At 41.9% G+C, this 17,060-nt stretch overlaps 1 protein-coding gene across 1 annotated transcript in view; it reads left to right on the plus strand.

The window, feature by feature from the left end:
* Nucleotides 1-17,060, plus strand: part of LOC143035050 (calcineurin-binding protein cabin-1-like) — a 134,725-nt gene that overhangs the window by 84,175 nt on the left and 33,490 nt on the right. Inside the window, exon 6 of the mRNA XM_076201524.1 lies at nt 12,855-13,009. Coding sequence (XP_076057639.1) covers nt 12,855-13,009 — 155 coding nt within the window. The remainder of the gene's footprint in view (nt 1-12,854; nt 13,010-17,060) is intronic.

Consider the following 17,060-nt stretch of genomic DNA (forward strand, 5'->3'; position numbering starts at 1 on the left):
TGAGAAGAGTGTAGAAGAAAGGGAGGCCTTTTGGATAGATTTAAATGAGTGCACAGAGGATTTAGGGAGAAATGTCAATGTAATAGTACTGGGAGATCTGCTAGGGTAGGAAATGGTCCAATTGATGGAGTGGTTGGGAAATGTGGAGTTCCAGGAAAGAATCTTAGTGGAAAGTTGATGGTGGAAATGTGTCTAGAAAGAGAGTTGATGATAGCAAATACAGTGTTTCGGAAGAAAGTCAAGCATAAGTACACATGGGAGAGGGTGGTGGAGGGAAGGGTGGTAGATAGAGTGTTGATGGATTATGTAGTGGTAAATAGGATTATGATAGGAAGAGTTAAGGATGTACATGTGCTAAGGGGAGAGGATGGGGGAATATCAGATAATTTTTTGGTGGAAGGTAAGTTGAGAGTGGAGGATAGATGGAGAAAGAGGAAAGGGACAAAAGGTAGGGAGATTCTTAGAGTAAACTCTTTAAGGGAAAAGGAGAAGGAGTACGAAAAGAAGCTGAAGGAGGAATGGGGATGGTTCAAGGAGGGAGTCATAAAGTGTGCAAGGATGGTGTGTGGAACAAGAAGGACAGGAGGAAATAGAAGGAAGGGTAGTGAATGGTGGGAGGAGGAAACAAAGAAGGTTGTAGAAGAGAAGAAGCGAGCTTTCACAGATTGGTTACAAAATAGGATGAGGGAGGTACAAAGAAAAGAAAAGAGAAGTAAAGCAAAAGTTAAAGGAGGCAAAGAGGAAAGCAGATGTGAAGTGGGGTAAGAGTATGACAGAAATTTTTGAAAGTAATAAAAAGATGTTTTGGAAAGAAATTAAGAGAGGAAGAGGAGGAAAATCAAGTAGAGAAGAAAAGGTAAAAGGTGCAGATGGAGAGATGATAATGGAAGAGAAGGCAGTAAGGGGAAGATGGGCAGAGTATTTTAGGGAGTTGCTAAACGTGAAGGAGGATAGGGAGGGAAAGATAGCTGTAGTGGGAAATGCTAAGAAAATGAGAGTGATGAGTGAGGAAAATGGAGGAGAAATAAGGAAGGATGAATTGAAGGCAGTTGTTAAGATGATGAAAGCAGGTAAGGCACCTGCTCTGGATGGATGTCATGCAGAATGTCTGAAAAAGGGAGGTACAGTGATGGTGGACTGGCTGGTGAGGTTATTTAATGTTTGCTGGAAAGAGGGTAGAGTGCCAGAGGACTGGAGGAGTGCCTGTATAGTTCCTCTTTACAAGGGAAAAGGGGACAAGTGTGAATGTAGTAGTTTCAGAGGGATTAGCTTGTTAAGTGTAGTTGGGAAGGCTTATGGGAGGATCTTGATTGAGAGGATTAGGAGAGGAACAGAGGGAGTAATTGGTGAGGAACAGTGTGGATTTAGGACAGGTATAGGTTGTGTAGATCAGATCTTTGTGGTAAGACAGATAGGTGAGAAAGCTATAGGAAAGGGGAAGGATGTTTTATGGGCCTTTATGGATCTGGAAAAGGCTTATGACAGGGTAGACAGAAAGGCAGTGTGGGAGGTTTTGCAGATATACGGGATAGGACGAAAGCTTCTAGGAGCTGTCAAGAGTTTTTATGAGAGTAGTAGAGCTTGTGTCAGGATTAGAAATGGAGAGAGTGAGTAGTTCGAGGTAAAGGTGGGACTTCCTCAGGGATGCGTTATGTCGCCCTGGCTGTTCAACTTATACATGGATGGGGTGGTGCAAGAGGTAAATGCAAGGGTAGTGGGTCAGGGATTGGAGATGGTTAAAGAAAATGGCAGGAACAGGTGTAGTGAAAATGGAGGATGTAGATTGAGAGAAGCGAGTAAATGCCTTGGTGGATTAAAGAGTGTAATGAGGAATAGACATTTGGGAATGGATGCTAAAAGGAGACTGTATGAAGGAGTGATTGTGCCAACAGCACTGTATGGGGCAGAAACATGGAACATTAGAGAGGAAGAGAGAAGGAAGTTGAATGTGTTTTGAGATGAGGTGTCTGAGAAGTATGATAGGGGTTACTAGGCTAGATAGAGTGAGAAATGTGGAGGTGAGGAGGAGAACAGGAGTGGAAAGGGAGTTGGGAGATAGGGTTGATGAAAGAATATTAGGATGGTTTGGACACATGGAAAGAATGAATGAAGAAAGACTAGTAAAAGAGGTATGGAAGGCAGATGTGGAGGGAGTGAACATGAGGGGACGTCCTAGGATGAGTTGGATGGATGGAGTGAAGGGGTGCTTTGGGGAAGAGAGGAATGTCTGTTGAGGAAGGATGGGAGAGGACAGAAGACAGGGGTGAATGGAGAATGGTTGTATATGGAGGTTGTTGTGATGCATGAGGTGGAATGGGATGGGGAGTGAGGTAGTATGTGTGAGCAAAATTTGACGCAGCCCCAAGTGATTTCTCCCCGTCTTCTCCTTTTATGCAATGGGGGGACGGAGAGGGGGGGTTACCGATTTAATGAAGTGGCCTTGCTGTGGATGTGCTGTGTCTTGCGACACTGCTTCTGACCCAGGGCAGTGGACAAGGTGCAGGGATGACCCGTCATTCAGGAGGTGCTAAGATAAGAGGGAGGGTGGAGGGGTGTGGAGTGTATTCAGGGATGGAATGGGTGGGAATGATTTTATGCCTTTTCCTTTTTGGTTACCTCCCTTGTAAGGGGGAAAAAGCCTTGGTATATGTATGTATGTCTTACGACTCAAGTGGAAAGACTTGGTGGTAGCATTCTCTTCCCCCACCACAGAGTAGGAAAAAAAAGGAAATGAATATTCAGAGAAATGGTGCAGGACAGTAACAAGGGTTGGGGGACAGCATAAACAGAGGGACAGTTGTAGTATAAAAGTGTTATAATTTCTCTATGAACCGACAAAATGATTTGTGGCTCTGGTCTGTAGGGGCACCCCAAATAGACTCTAAAGTATCAACTGCATGCTACTCTGCCACAATAACATGCAGCCAGTTATTTTGGTTTTTGTGCAAGTTTCTTTCCAAAGTGTCACAATGCTGTCAGCACGAGATCAGGGTGACGTATAGGCCCATAGTAAGAGAGTTGACAGGATAAGGTTGTAAATATAGCATGTTCTTTCCATCTCATTCACGTTTTTCATGAATATTATGAAAGATACGTACATATACCAAGGCTTTTTCCCCCATACAAGGGAGGTAGCCAAAAAGGAAAGGTATAAAATCATTCCAACCCATTCCATCCCTGAATTACACTCCACACCCCTCCACCCTTCTTCTTATCTTAGCACCTCCTGGATGACATGTCATCTCTGCACCTTGTCCACTTCCCTGGGTGAGAATCAATGTCGCAAGACAGCACATCCACAGCAAGGCCGCTTCATTAAATTGGCAACTCCTCCCCCTCACTCTCCGTCCCCCTATGCAAAAAAGGAGAAGACGGGGAGAAATCCCTTCGGGCTGCGTCAAATTTTGCTCACGCATACTATCTCATCCCCCATCCCCCGCCCATTCCACCTCATGCATCACATCATCCATATACAACCATTCTCCATTCACCCCTGTCTTCTGTCCTCTCCCATCCTTCCTCAACAGACATTCCCCTCTTCCCCAAAGCCCTCTTCACCCCATCCCTCCATCTCATCCCACGACGTCCCCTCATGTTCAGTCCCTCCACATCTGCCTTCCATACCTCTTTTACTAGTCTTTCTTCACTCATTCTTTCCATGTGTCCAAACCATCCTAATACTCTTTCATTAACCCTATCTCCCAACTCCCTTTCCACCCTTGTTCTCCTCCTCACCTCCTCATTTCTCACTCTATCTAGCCTAGTAACCCCCATCATACTTCTCAGAAACCTCATCTCAAACACATTCAAACTCCTTCCCTATTCCTCTCTTATGTTCCATGTTTCTGCCCCATACAGTGCTGTTGGCACAATTACTCCTTCATACAGTCTCCTCTTAGCATCCATTCCCAAATGTCTATTTCTCATTACACTTTTTAATCCACCAAGGCATTTACTCGCTTCTCTCAATCTACATTCTACCTCCACCTTCACTCCACCTTTTCCTGCCACATTTGCACCCAAGTATCTAAAACTATCCACTTCCTCCAGTTGCTCTCCCTTAATACTCACTTCCAGTCTGCTACCACTTTCACCCCTTGAACATCTCATCACCTTACTTTTAACCCACATTTATCTTTAGCTTTCTTTTATCACACACTCTCCCAAACTCTGTCACCAACTTCCTCAATCCCTCCTTCGATCCTGCCACAAGCGCAGTGTCGTCCGCAAACAACAGCTGGCTCACCTCCCACTTTTCTCCATTTTCTTTAACCATCTCCAATCCCTGACCCACCACCCTTGCATTTACCTCTCACCAGCAAAAAAAATACATGGGAGCGACGAGCGATTTCGCTTGGGAAAGTTCCAATGTTGCTCTCACAAATCCAATAACAGGAGCGATCCCCCACAAAAAAATTGCTCCCGCGGCAAGATTCAACGTTTTTCATGCATTATCCATCATTTGGCAATCCCTGAATCCCATCACCATTGATGAAAGGATCAGAGCAAACACAACTTACCTGTAATCAATCATTGCATTATCAATCGATATCATAAACGCAACGCATCAATCAACTTTAATTTGTTGATGTACGCACGTATGTTTACGCGGTATACAGACGCTCCTCTACTTACGTTCATTTGTTTTACGCTTTTTCGATTTTACGTTTAAACTGACTTTTTTTTTTTTTTTTTTTTTTTTAGTGAATTTTTAGTTTAGCGCGCTCTCCGTAGTTCAAATGATACTTACACATGACGATGCGTCCATTGTTTACATGGCACAAACGACAGACTGAACGTGCCTTGCCTCCTCCTCCTCCTCCCCCTCCTCCACCATCTCAATTTATGTTGCTTGAATTTGATTTATTTGAAATTAATGTTACAGTAAACTCGTGCTTATCCGAACGCGTTTTAACCGAATAATCGCATTAACCGAACATTTTCTCAATACGGTAGCCATCGCTTCAACCGAACGTATTTGGATCTCAACCGAACATTCAAACACCCCGCTGCCTCTTCCGCCACCCCCGCAAGCTTCACTAAGTGCTCACACGGTGGCAGCACACTCCATGTTTACACCTGATCGGCTCTTTATACTCTATAGAATATGTTTATGAACTATTATAAGCATTTCCATGTGTATGTTATGTTTACTGGTACGAATATGGCAGCTGACATTACCGCATAAAACTCTACGGGAATGAAACATACAATGTCGGATTAACCGAACATTTCGGTTAATCGGACATTTCCAATCCCCCTTGGAGTTCGGATAAGTGAAAGTTTACTGTATTTTACAATGTTATGTGTATAATTAATGATTTAGGGGTGTTTTATAAGATACGGTAATAGAATTTACGGATTTATAGTACAGTATGAACGGTCATACATTACTAGAATGTACAGTAACAATTTACGTTCATTTTCAACTTACGTTCGGCCGTTCGGAACGTAACTAAAGCGTAAGTTGAGGAGCGTCTGTATCTACTAGAGTTCAATGGCTTACCTAGCATAGCTTTGTATCAGCTGCATGCTCGTGTATACTATAGTTCATGTTAACTAGACTCTACACGACTATCGTGCTACATAACGTCGCTTGTTGCGAATTGCATGGTACATGTATGCAGGGAAGTTCATTGGTTGTATGCAGCTAACTGCCCAATCAACGCGCTGACTACATGTACAATGCACCATACCCAATACCACATCACCGCATGCATACATACACTGTACATATGCAAACTTGCTCGAGGCCTAGGAGGGAAACTGGGAAATCCCATTTATAACATCGTTCACATATTTTTGAGAAAACAAAATAGAATCAAATGTTTGGTTAGTAATTGAAAGTAAATAAATTTAAGTATAAATATGAACATTTGATAATGATTATATTTAGTTCATAAATATGGATCTTTGGAGGGAGAATAAAAAATACAAAAATAAAAAATTATTCGTTAGCAAGCTTAGGTTTAGCTTCAATCCACCGAGGCATTTACTCGCTTCTCTCAATCTACATTCTACCTCCACCTTCACTCCACCTTTTCCTGCCACATTTGCACCCAAGTATCTAAAACTATCCACTTCCTCCAGTCGCTCTCCCTTAATGCTCACTTCCAGTCTACTGCCACTTTCACCCCTTGTACATCTCATCACCTTACTTTTACCCACATTTATCTTTAGCTTTTTTCTATCACATACTCTCCCAAACTCTGTCACCAACTTCCTCAATCCCTCCTCCGATCCTGCCACAAGCGCAGTGTCGTCCGCAAACAACAGCTGGCTCACCTCCCACTTTTCTCCATTTTCTTTAACCATCTCCAATCCCTGACCCACTACCCTTGCATTTACCTCTCGCACTACCCCATCCATGTATAAGTTGAACAGCCAGGGCGACATAACGCATCCTTGACGAAGTCCCACCTTTACCTCGAACCACTCACTCTCTCCATTTCTAATCCTGACACAAGCTCTACTACTCTTATAAAAACTCTTGACAGCTCCTAGAAGCTTTCCTCCTATCCCATATAATAATAATAATAAAATAATAATAATAAATCATGATAATGATAAAAGTTATTTTTCATGTACATGAGTAATAAGTTAGCCTTTCAATAGTTTGAAGGTAATCGAACCTGCAAAAACATGGCTCTGGAAGTATAAAAAATGGCTCTGGTAATTAAAAGAATGGCTCTGGTGGAATTTAGAAAAAAAAAAAAAAAATTGCTCTGGAAAAAATAAAGTATTTTTTTCCCTGGCTCTCGCACTACCCCAACCATGTACAAGTTGAACAGCCAGGGTGACATAACGCATCCCTGACGAAGTCCCACCTTTACCTCAAACCACTCACTCTCTCCATTTCTAATCCTGACACATGCTCTACTACTCTCATAAAAACTCTTGACATCTCCTAGAAGCTTTCCTCCAATCCCGTATATCCGCAAAACCTCCCACAGTGCCTTTCTGTCTACCCTGTCGTAAGCCTTCTCCAGATCCATAAAAGCCCAAAAAACATCCTTCCCCTTACCTATAGCTTTCTCACATATCTGTCTTACCACAATTATCTGATCTACACAACCGCTACCCATCCTAAATCCACACTGTTCCTCACTAATTAGTCCCTCTGTTCCTCTCCTAATCCTCTCAATCAAGATCCTCCCATAAGCCTTCCCAACTACACTTAACAAGCTAATCCCTCTGAAACTACCACACTCACACTTGTCCCCTTATCCTTTGGAAAAATGGAACTATACAGGCACTCCTCCAGTCCTCCGGCACTCTACCCTCTCTCCAGCAAACATTAAATAACCTCACCAGCCAGTCCACCATCACTGTACCTTCTTTTTTTAGACATTCTGCATGGCATCCATCCAGACCAGGTGCCTTACCTGCTTTCATCATTTTAACAACTGCCTTCACTTCTTCCTTATTTCTCCATTTTCCTCACTCAACACGGTCATTTTCTTAGCATTTCCCACTACAGCTATCTTTCCCTCCCTATCCTCCTTCACATTTAGCAACTCCCTAAAATACTCTGCCCATCTTCCCCTTACTGCCTTCTCTTCCATTATCATCTCTCCATCTGCACCTTTTACCTTTTCTTCTCTACTTGATTCGCCTCCTCTTCCTCTCTTATTTTCTTTCCAAAACATCTTTTTATTACTTTCAAAAATTTCTGTCATACTCTTACCCCACTTCACACCTGCTCTCCTCTTTGCCTCCTTTACCTTTTGCTTTACTTCTCTTTTCTTTGTACCTCTCATATGACTCCCTCATCTTATTTTGTAACCAATCTGTGAAAGCTCGCTTCTTCTCTTCTACAACCTTCTTTGTTTCCTCCTCCCACCATTCACTACCCTTCCTTCTATTTCCTCCTGTCCTTCTAGTTCCACACACCATCTTTGCACACCTTGTGACTCCCTCCTTGAACCATTCCCATTCCTCCTCCACTCATAGCTCTACTCTATCCTTCACTCCCTCCCACTCCTCCCTCAGCTTCTTCTTGTACTCCTTCTCCTTTTCCTTTTCATTTAAAGAGTTCACTCTAATCACCTCCCTACCTTTTGTCCTTTTCCTCTTTCTCCATCTTTCCTCCACTCTCAACTTACCTTCCACCAAAAAATGATCTGATATTCCCCCACCCTCTCCCCCTAGCACATGTACATCCTTAACTCTTCCTATCATACTCCTATCTACCACTACATAATCCATTAGTGCTCTATCTACTACCCTTCAATCCACCACCCTCTCCCATGTGTACTTATGCTTGACTTTCTTCCTAAACACTGTATTTGCTATCATTAACTCTCTTTCTAGACACATCTCCACCATCAACTCTCCTCTACAATTCTTTCCTGGAACTCCACATTTCCCAACCACTCCATCAATTGGATCATTTCCTACCCTAGCATTAAGGTCTCCCAGTACTATTACATTGACATTTCTCCCTAATCCCTCTATGCACTCATTTAAATCTATCCAAAAAGCCTCCCTTTCTTCTACACTCTTCTCACTACCAGGCCCATATGCATTTACAAAAACCCACATCTTTCCCAGTTTCACCTTCATCCACATTATCCCTGATGAAACCTCCATACACTCCACTACACGTTTACCTATCTCTTCACTTACTAGTATAGCCACCCCTTTACTCCTGATTACCTCCCACTTACACTCCCAAACTTACACTCGCCATTCCCTTTCAACTTAGTTTCACTCAAAGCCAACACATCCATCTTTCTTCTCACAAACATACTACCTATCTCTTCCCTTTTACTCTCATCTATACCACATCCATGCACATTAAAAGACCCAAACCTCAGGGTGCTGGTTGGAAAACTCCTAGACCCTCTTATGCCTTTACTTTTTTTTAGGAATGTCCCCCTGTTTATTTGGCAATGAATCAAATACATGAAATACAGGTAATGAAAAGAACACCAAGTTCAAAATTACAATTACAATTGCTGAGGATAACACAGAAAAAGCATGTAAGCTTATTTCCATTGTTTTTGTAGTAAGACAGATATGCATGTATATACCAGCTTAATTTATACCTCATGAGTGTCATGTAACTAAGAAAAAAATAATTGATGAGAGTAACAGTGCTAAAACCACGAAAAGTTTGCCCAAAATGTGAAAACTGTGTTGCCAGGTCTCTCCCCAGCAGTCTAGTGTTACAAGGTTATGAAAGGTGTGGGTAGTTCTAAGTCAACTTATGACATCAAAAATATGTAGTGTACAGCAAACTTCTTTATAATAGGGTTCCCAAAAGGCTCAGAGTACTGCATACAATTGTTGTCTTTTGATGATGTACTGAAAACGCACAGCTCACCCAAGCCAGTTTGTTAAGAAACATCTGCTATGGCAGCTATTGTGGTGTTAAATCAACACTGTACAGGTTAAAGCAGTAAAAATATTTTACATGAGTATCAGAGCTTGTGTGTGGGTAGGGAATGGAGAGTGTTAGTAGTTTGAGATGAAGGTGGAGCTGCACCAGGATTGTGTAATGTCACCAGGGTTGTTCATTGTGTATTTGTATGAAGTGGTGGGGTAGATAAAAGTGAGGGTGCTAAGGAGGAGTTTGGAGTTCATGAGTAAAAGTGAGAGATGAGTCTGTTGTTGTTGCATTCGTGAGAACATAAGAATGAAGGAGACTGCAAGAGACCACAAGGCCTACACCAGGCATCTCTGTATCCATCACCACCTGTCATCCCCATCCATAAAGTTGTCTAATCGTTTCTTAAAACAACTGATAGTTTCAGCACTTACCACATGGTTACTAAGTTTATTCCATTCGTCGACCACCCTATTAGTAAACCAATTCTTGCCTATTTCCTTCTTAAATCTAAATTTGTCCAGTTTATGCCCATTACTGTGAGTTCTGCTCTGTTGTTTTAAAATGATGACCTTGTTTGCATCACCCTTGTTAAAGCTTTTGATCCACTTGAACACCTCTATTAGATCACCCAGCACTCTGTGTCTTTCCAAATAGTGCAAGTTAAAGTGCCTAAGCCTCTCTTTGTAAGGCAAATTTCTGAGTCCATATATAATTTTGGTCATTCTTCTCTAGTGATTCTAGTGAAGTGATGTCCATTCTGTAGGACGGAGACCAAAACTGTACTGCATAGTCAAGGATGGGTCAAACTATGGCTAGATAAAGTTTAATAATTACCTCTGCACTTCTATTTGTTACCATCCTAGCAATGAAACCTAATGCTATGTTAGCTTTATTTCTGGCGTTAATGCACTGTTTCCTGATTTTAAGGTCCGGATTCACTAGAACTCCCAAGTCTCGCACTCAGTTTTCTCTAAAAGTGTGTTATCTGAGCTGCATCTATTTTCGGGGTTGTGTAGCCCTACGTTTAACATGCTACACTTAGAGATATTGAAGTTCATTTGCCATTTCACCGACCATGTGAACAATTTGTTAAGATCATCTCGCAGAATCTTTGCGTTGTCTCTTGACCTAATTAGATTGAGAGAAGTGAGTAAATGCCTTGGTGGATTAAAAAATGTAATGAGTAATAAACATTTGGGAATGGATGCTAAGAGGAGACTGTATGAAGGAGTGATTGTGCCAACAGCACTGTATGGGGCAGAAATATGGAACATAAGAGAGGAAGAGAGAAGGAGTTTGAATGTGTTTGAGATGAGGTGTCTGAGAAGTATGATGGGGGTTACTAGGCTAGATAGAGTGAGAAATGAGGAGGTGAGGAGGAGAACAAGAGTGGAAAGGGAGTTGAGAGATAGGGTTGATGAAAGAGTATTAGGATGGCTTGGACACATGGAAAGAATGAGTGAAGAAAGACTAGTAAAAGAGGTATGGAAGGCAGATGTGGAGGGAGTGAACATGAGGGGACGTCCTAGGATGAGGTGGATGGATTGGGTGAAGGGGGCTTTGGGGAAGAGAGGAATGTCTGTTAAGGAAGGACGGGAGAGGACAGAAGACAGGGGTGAATGGAGAATGGTTGTATATGGATGATGCTGTGATGCATGAGGTGGAATGGGTGGGGGGATGGGGGGTGAGGTAGTATGTGTGAGCAAATTTGACGCAGCCCGAAGGGATTTCTCCCCATCTTCTCCTTTTCTGCATGGGGGGACGGAGAGGAGGGGGGGGATTGCCGATTTAATGAAGTGGCCTTGCTGTGGATGTGCTGTGTCTTACGACACTGCTTCTGACCCATGGCAGTGGACAAGGTGCAGGGATGACCTGTCATCCAGAAGGTGCTAAGAGGGAGGGTGGAGTGGTGTGGAGTGTATTCAGGGATGGAATGGGTGGGAATGATTTTATGCCTTTTCCTTTTTGGCTACCTCCCTTGAAAGGGGGAAAAAGCCTTGGTATATGTATGTATGTATTTTACTGTCGTCCGCAAACTTACTAACATCATTATTTATCCCATTGTCTAAGTCGTTTATGTACTTAATGAACAACAAGGGACCCAAAACCGAGCCCTGGGGGACCCCACTAGTAACATTGCCCCACCTAGATTTTACTCCATTTATGGTGACCCGCTGTTTTCTGTTATTAATCCATTCTAACACTTTTCCTCCTATGTCATGGGCTTTGGTTTTATTTAGTAGTCGCTGGTGTGGCACCTTGTCAAACGCTTTGCTAAAGTCAAGATAAATAACATGGTAATTATCATTGTTATATGACATCTTATATATTTTAGTGTAAAAGGATAGAAGATTAGTCACACATGACTTACCCTTGGAGAAATCATGCTGTGAATCACGAATTAAATTATGTATAACCGATGTCAAACTGATTGGCCTGTAGTTGCATATAGATGATCTATCTCCCTTCTTAAAAACAAGAACAACGTTTGCCTGCCTGCAAGCAATAGGCACAAAACCATTGTCTACTGATTTATTAAATATTTCAGTTAATTGGTCGCAGATTTCAAATGTACACTCCTTAAGCATTCTCGGAAAAATTTCGTCTGGATCCGGGGATTTTGTAGCTTTAAGTCTTTCAGTCTGCTTGACTACTCCTTTACTAATGCTGATATTAGATAGACTACTTTCTTCATTCCCACTGAAAATCGGATTGCAGTCAGGTCCTTTATCTAACTTCTCATTAGTAAACACCGAGAGAAAATAATTGTTAAACTCCTCACTCATTTTTTCCTCCGATTCTATCATGACATTTTCATCGTTTTTAATTGGTCCTATTCTTTCTTTATTTTCTGTTCTATAGAGATGAAAGAAACCCTTTGGGTTGGATCTTGCTTGACTGGCAACCTTAATTTCAGAATTATGTTTCACTGTATGTGTATTATTTTTAACCAGCTTTGCCATTTTGTTATATCTTGATCTAAGGTGTGATTCCCCATTTTTTATTTTTACGTAAAGTCCTCTTTTCATTCCGATCTTATGTTTCAATCTGTCCATCATCCATTTAGGAGTATTACTATTTTTCCATATTGACTTCAGGGGGATAAATGTATTTTGTGCATTAATAATTAGATCAGTTAGATTGCTATACATTTCATCCAAATTGCTGACCTGTCTGTTGAGCCCCCACCCCCAAGTGACCTGACCCAAGGTATGCATATTACCCTCCGTGACCCAACCCCTGGTCAAGTACCGAGACCTGACCCTGTCGACAATGTCTGAAACGTCCGTAAAGTCTGTATAACATTTCATATTCAATTTCAAATAGGTTTCTATGTTGTCAAAGTTTGCTATCCTAAAGTCTGGTACTTGGACATTATTCTTACTTTTTAATTCTTCCCAAATTCATATTTGTCCTCTTTTCTCATAGTAAAAGTTAACATGTGCTCCTCCAGTTCTCCCACATGTGGATATATAGTTACATAATAATTCCTGATATCAGTTTCCTTTTTTGTTGACAGCATAAACACCTGAAGGACCATGGGGTTAACCAAATTCCCCTTTCCCTTGACCGAGGTCTGCAGTTGTACAAATACTACCTACCCAAGGAGATACCTGAGTTCCAGTCATCACAGATCCCATCAATTGCTGATGATGTGGCAGCTCTCTTTAAAAGGTAAAGATATAAGAGTACTGTATTATGGTGCATGTACATGTGTTAATAGATATAATGCAAGAAAGGAACGGATGGGCAGATTGTGTTTTCCTGGATTTACAAAAGGCATTTGGTAAAGTACCACTCAAAAACCTATTAAGAAAACTCAAAACAACAGGAGGTGTACAAGGAAAGTTATTGAAATGGATGGAAGATTTCTTGCATGGGAGAAAAATGAGGGTGGTACTTAGAGACAAATAGTCGAGCTGGGAAAAATGAAAAGTGGAGTCCCACAAGTTTCTGTATTAGCTCTGATATTGCTTGCTATATAAACAAGTGACATGGATGAAGGTGTAGAATGTTATGTGAACTTTGCAGATGACACAAAACTACTAACGAAAGTAAGTACAAAAAAAGATTGAATCATTACATAGAGACCTGGACAAAGTCTGGGAATGGAGCCAAGAGCGGGAAGTGAACTTCAACATCAAGAAATACAGTATAAAGGAGTTTAGAAAAAGTTAATTAAGAATATCAGGACTATATAAAATTGGTACAAGGAAAGTAAAAAAAGTTATCTCGGAAAAGGACCTTGAAGTAATTATTAACAAACACATGTCACCAGACTAAGTGTATTAACAAAATAGAGAAACCTACAATTTACTAAGATCAATAGAGGAGGCTTTTAATTACTTGGATGAATTTGCATAAACATGGCAAAGGAAACATAGACTGGAAGTGAAGCGTTTATTCCTGACGTTTTGTCTATTGACTTTCTCAAAGAAATGAGCATACTGGAGACATGCAGAGTCTATACACATGCTTTACGGCTCAAGGGGGTAAGCAAGCGTAGAACGCTGTGTTCTGATTGGCCTGCTGAGCCAGCTAATCATGAAGCGCTATACTCTTCGAGGATTTAGCCCAGGTGAAGCTCCCAGCCTTACTGTTGATGTTGGGACAAGTAGTAAGGCTGGGAGCTTCACCTGGGCTAAATCCTCGATAAGTATAGCGCTTCACAATTGGCTGGCTCAGCGGGCCAGTCAGAACACAGCGTTCTACACTCGCATACCCCCTTGAGCCACAAAGCATGTATATAAACTCTGCACGTATCCAGTATGCTCATTCCTCTGAGAAAGACAATAGACAAAATGTCAGGAATAAAAGCTTCACTTCCAGTCCATGTTTCCTTTGCTGTGTTTATGCAACTTGTTCACATGGATTTACTTGGATGAAGTAATGGTAAAGAAAATATTAGTCACACTGATAAGACCAAGATTGGAGTATGCTGTGACACTATGAACACCCAGTACTAAAAAGAATATAAACAAATTAGAAAGAATTCAAAGAGCAACGACAAAGATGGCACCAACACTCTAAATTGACATACGAACAAAGATTGTCCAAACTGAAACTACCAACCCTGGAACAAAAACGAGAAAGAGGAGATCTACTGGCCATTTACAGAATCATGAAAGGCATGGAAGTTGTTACAAACCTCACTCACACTTCTGACTCGTAATATATAGGAAAATTCTAATACTATACGAATGGTTCACAAGACCCTATGTCTTTGGGTAGCTCAGTTCACAGGGTCAAAAGCAAAGGCTTCCATTCACTTTTTTTATCATGAAAAGTAAAAAAAAAAAATGGAAAGTTTAACATTATTCATTAAAGTTAATTGGATTAACAAGATGATTATAACCAAGGACATACACACATATACCAAGGCTTCCTCCCCCTTTCGAGGGAGGTAGCCAAAAAGAAAAAGGCACAAAATCACTCCCACCCATTCCATCCCTAAAGACACTCCACTCCCCTCCACCTTCCCTCTTATCTTAGCACCTTCTGGATGACAGGTCATCCCTGTACCTTGTCCACTGCCCTGGGTCAGAGGTAGTGTCGCAAGTTACAGCACATCCACAGCAAGGCTGTTTCATTAAATCGGCGACCCCCCTCTCCGTCCCCCCATGCATAAAAGGAGAAGACGGGGAGAAATCCCTTGGGGCTGTGTCAAATTTTGCTTACACAATACCTCACCCCCATCCCCCCACCCATTCCACCTCATGCATCACAACATCATCCATATACAACCATTCTCCATTCACCCCTGTCTTCTGTCCTCTCCTGTCCTTCCTCAACAGACATTCCCCTCTTCCCCAAAGCCCCCTTCACCCCATCCATCCATCTCATCCTAGGACGTCCCCTCATGTTCACTTCCTCCACATCTGCCTTCATACCTCTTTTACTAGTTTTTCTTCACTCATTCTTTCCATGTGTCCAAACTATCCTAATACTCTTTCATCAACCCTATCTCCCAACTCCCTTTCCACCCCTGTTCTCCTCCTCACCTCCTCATTTCTCACTCTATCTAGCCTAGTAACCTCCATCATACTTCTCAGACACCTCATCTCAAACACATTCAAACTCCTTCTCTCTTCCTCTCCTATGTTCCATGTTTCTGCCCCATACAGTGCTGTTGGCACAATCACTCCTTCATACAGTCTCCTCTTAGCATCCATTCCCAAATGTTTATTCCTCATTACACTTTTTAATCCACCAAGGCATTTACTTGCTTATCTCAATCTACATTCTACCTCCACCTCTACTCCACCTTTTCCTGCCACATTTGCACCCAAGTATCTAAAACTATCCACTTCCTCCAGTCACTCTCCCTTAATGCTCACTTCCAATCTGCTGCCACTTTTACCCCTTGTACATCTCATCACCTTACTTTTACCCACATTTATCTTCAGCTTTCTTCTTTCACACACTCTCCCAAACTCTGTCATCAACTTCCTCAATCCCTCCTCCGATCCTGCCACAAGCACAGTGTCTTCAGCAAACAACAGCTGGCTCACCTCCCACTTTTCTCCATTTTCTTTAACCATCTCTAATCCCTGACCCACCACCCTTGCATTTATCTCTCGCACTACCCCATCCATGTACAAGTTGAACAGCCAGGGCGACATAACGCATCCTTGACGAAGTCCCACCTTTACCTCGAACCACTCACTCTCTCCATTACTAATCCTGACACATGCTCCACTACTCTCATAAAAACTCTTGATAGCTCCTAGAAGCTTTCCTCCTATCCCATATATCTGCAAAACCTCCCACAGTACCTTCCTGTCTACCCTGTCATAAGTCTTTTCCAGATCCATAAAAGCCCAAAAAACAGCCTTCCCCTTTCCTATAGCTTTCTCACATATCTGTCTTACCACAAAAATCTGATCTACACAACCTCTACCTGTCCTAAATCCACACTGTTCCTCACTAATTACTCCCTCTCTTCCTCTCCTAATCCTCTCAATCAAGATCCTCCCATAAGCCTTACCTACTACACTTAACAAGCTAATCCCCCTGAAACTATTACACTCACACTTGTCCCCTTTTCCCTTGTAAAGTGGAACCATACAGGCACTCCTCCAGTCCTCCGGCACTCTACCCTCTCTCCAGCAAACATTAAATAACCTCACCAGCCAGTCCACCATCACTGTACCTCCTTTTTTTTTTAGACATTCTACATGGCATCCATCCAGACCAGGTGCCTTACCTGCTTTCATCATCCTAACAACTGCCTTCACTTCATCCTTCCTTATTTCTTCTCCATTTTCCTCACTTATCAATGTCATTTTCTTAGCATTTCCCACTGCAGCTATCTTTCCCTCCCTATCCTCCTTCACATTTTGCAACTCCCTAAAATACTCTGCCCATCTTCCCCTTACTGCCTTCTCTTCCATTATCATCTCTCCATCTGCACCTTTTACCTTTTCTTCTCTACTTGATTCACCTCCTCTTCCTCTCTTAATTTCTTTCTAAAGCATCTTTTTATTACTTTCAAATTTTTCTGTCATACTCTTACCCCATTTCACATCTGCTCTCCTCTTTGTCTCCTTTACCTTTTGCTTTACTTCTCTTTTCTTTGTACCTCTCATATGACTCCCTCATCCTATTTTGTAACCAATCTGTGAAAGCTCGCTTCTTCTCTTCTACAACCTTCTTTGTTTCCTCATCCCACCATTCACTACCCTTCCTTCTATTTCCTCCTGTCCTTCTTGTTACACACACAATC

The sequence above is a fragment of the Oratosquilla oratoria genome, chromosome 2, assembly GCF_046742065.1.
Source record: "Oratosquilla oratoria isolate Oo_2021 chromosome 2, ASM4674206v1, whole genome shotgun sequence".
In the NCBI taxonomy this organism is placed as follows: domain Eukaryota; kingdom Metazoa; phylum Arthropoda; class Malacostraca; order Stomatopoda; family Squillidae; genus Oratosquilla; species Oratosquilla oratoria.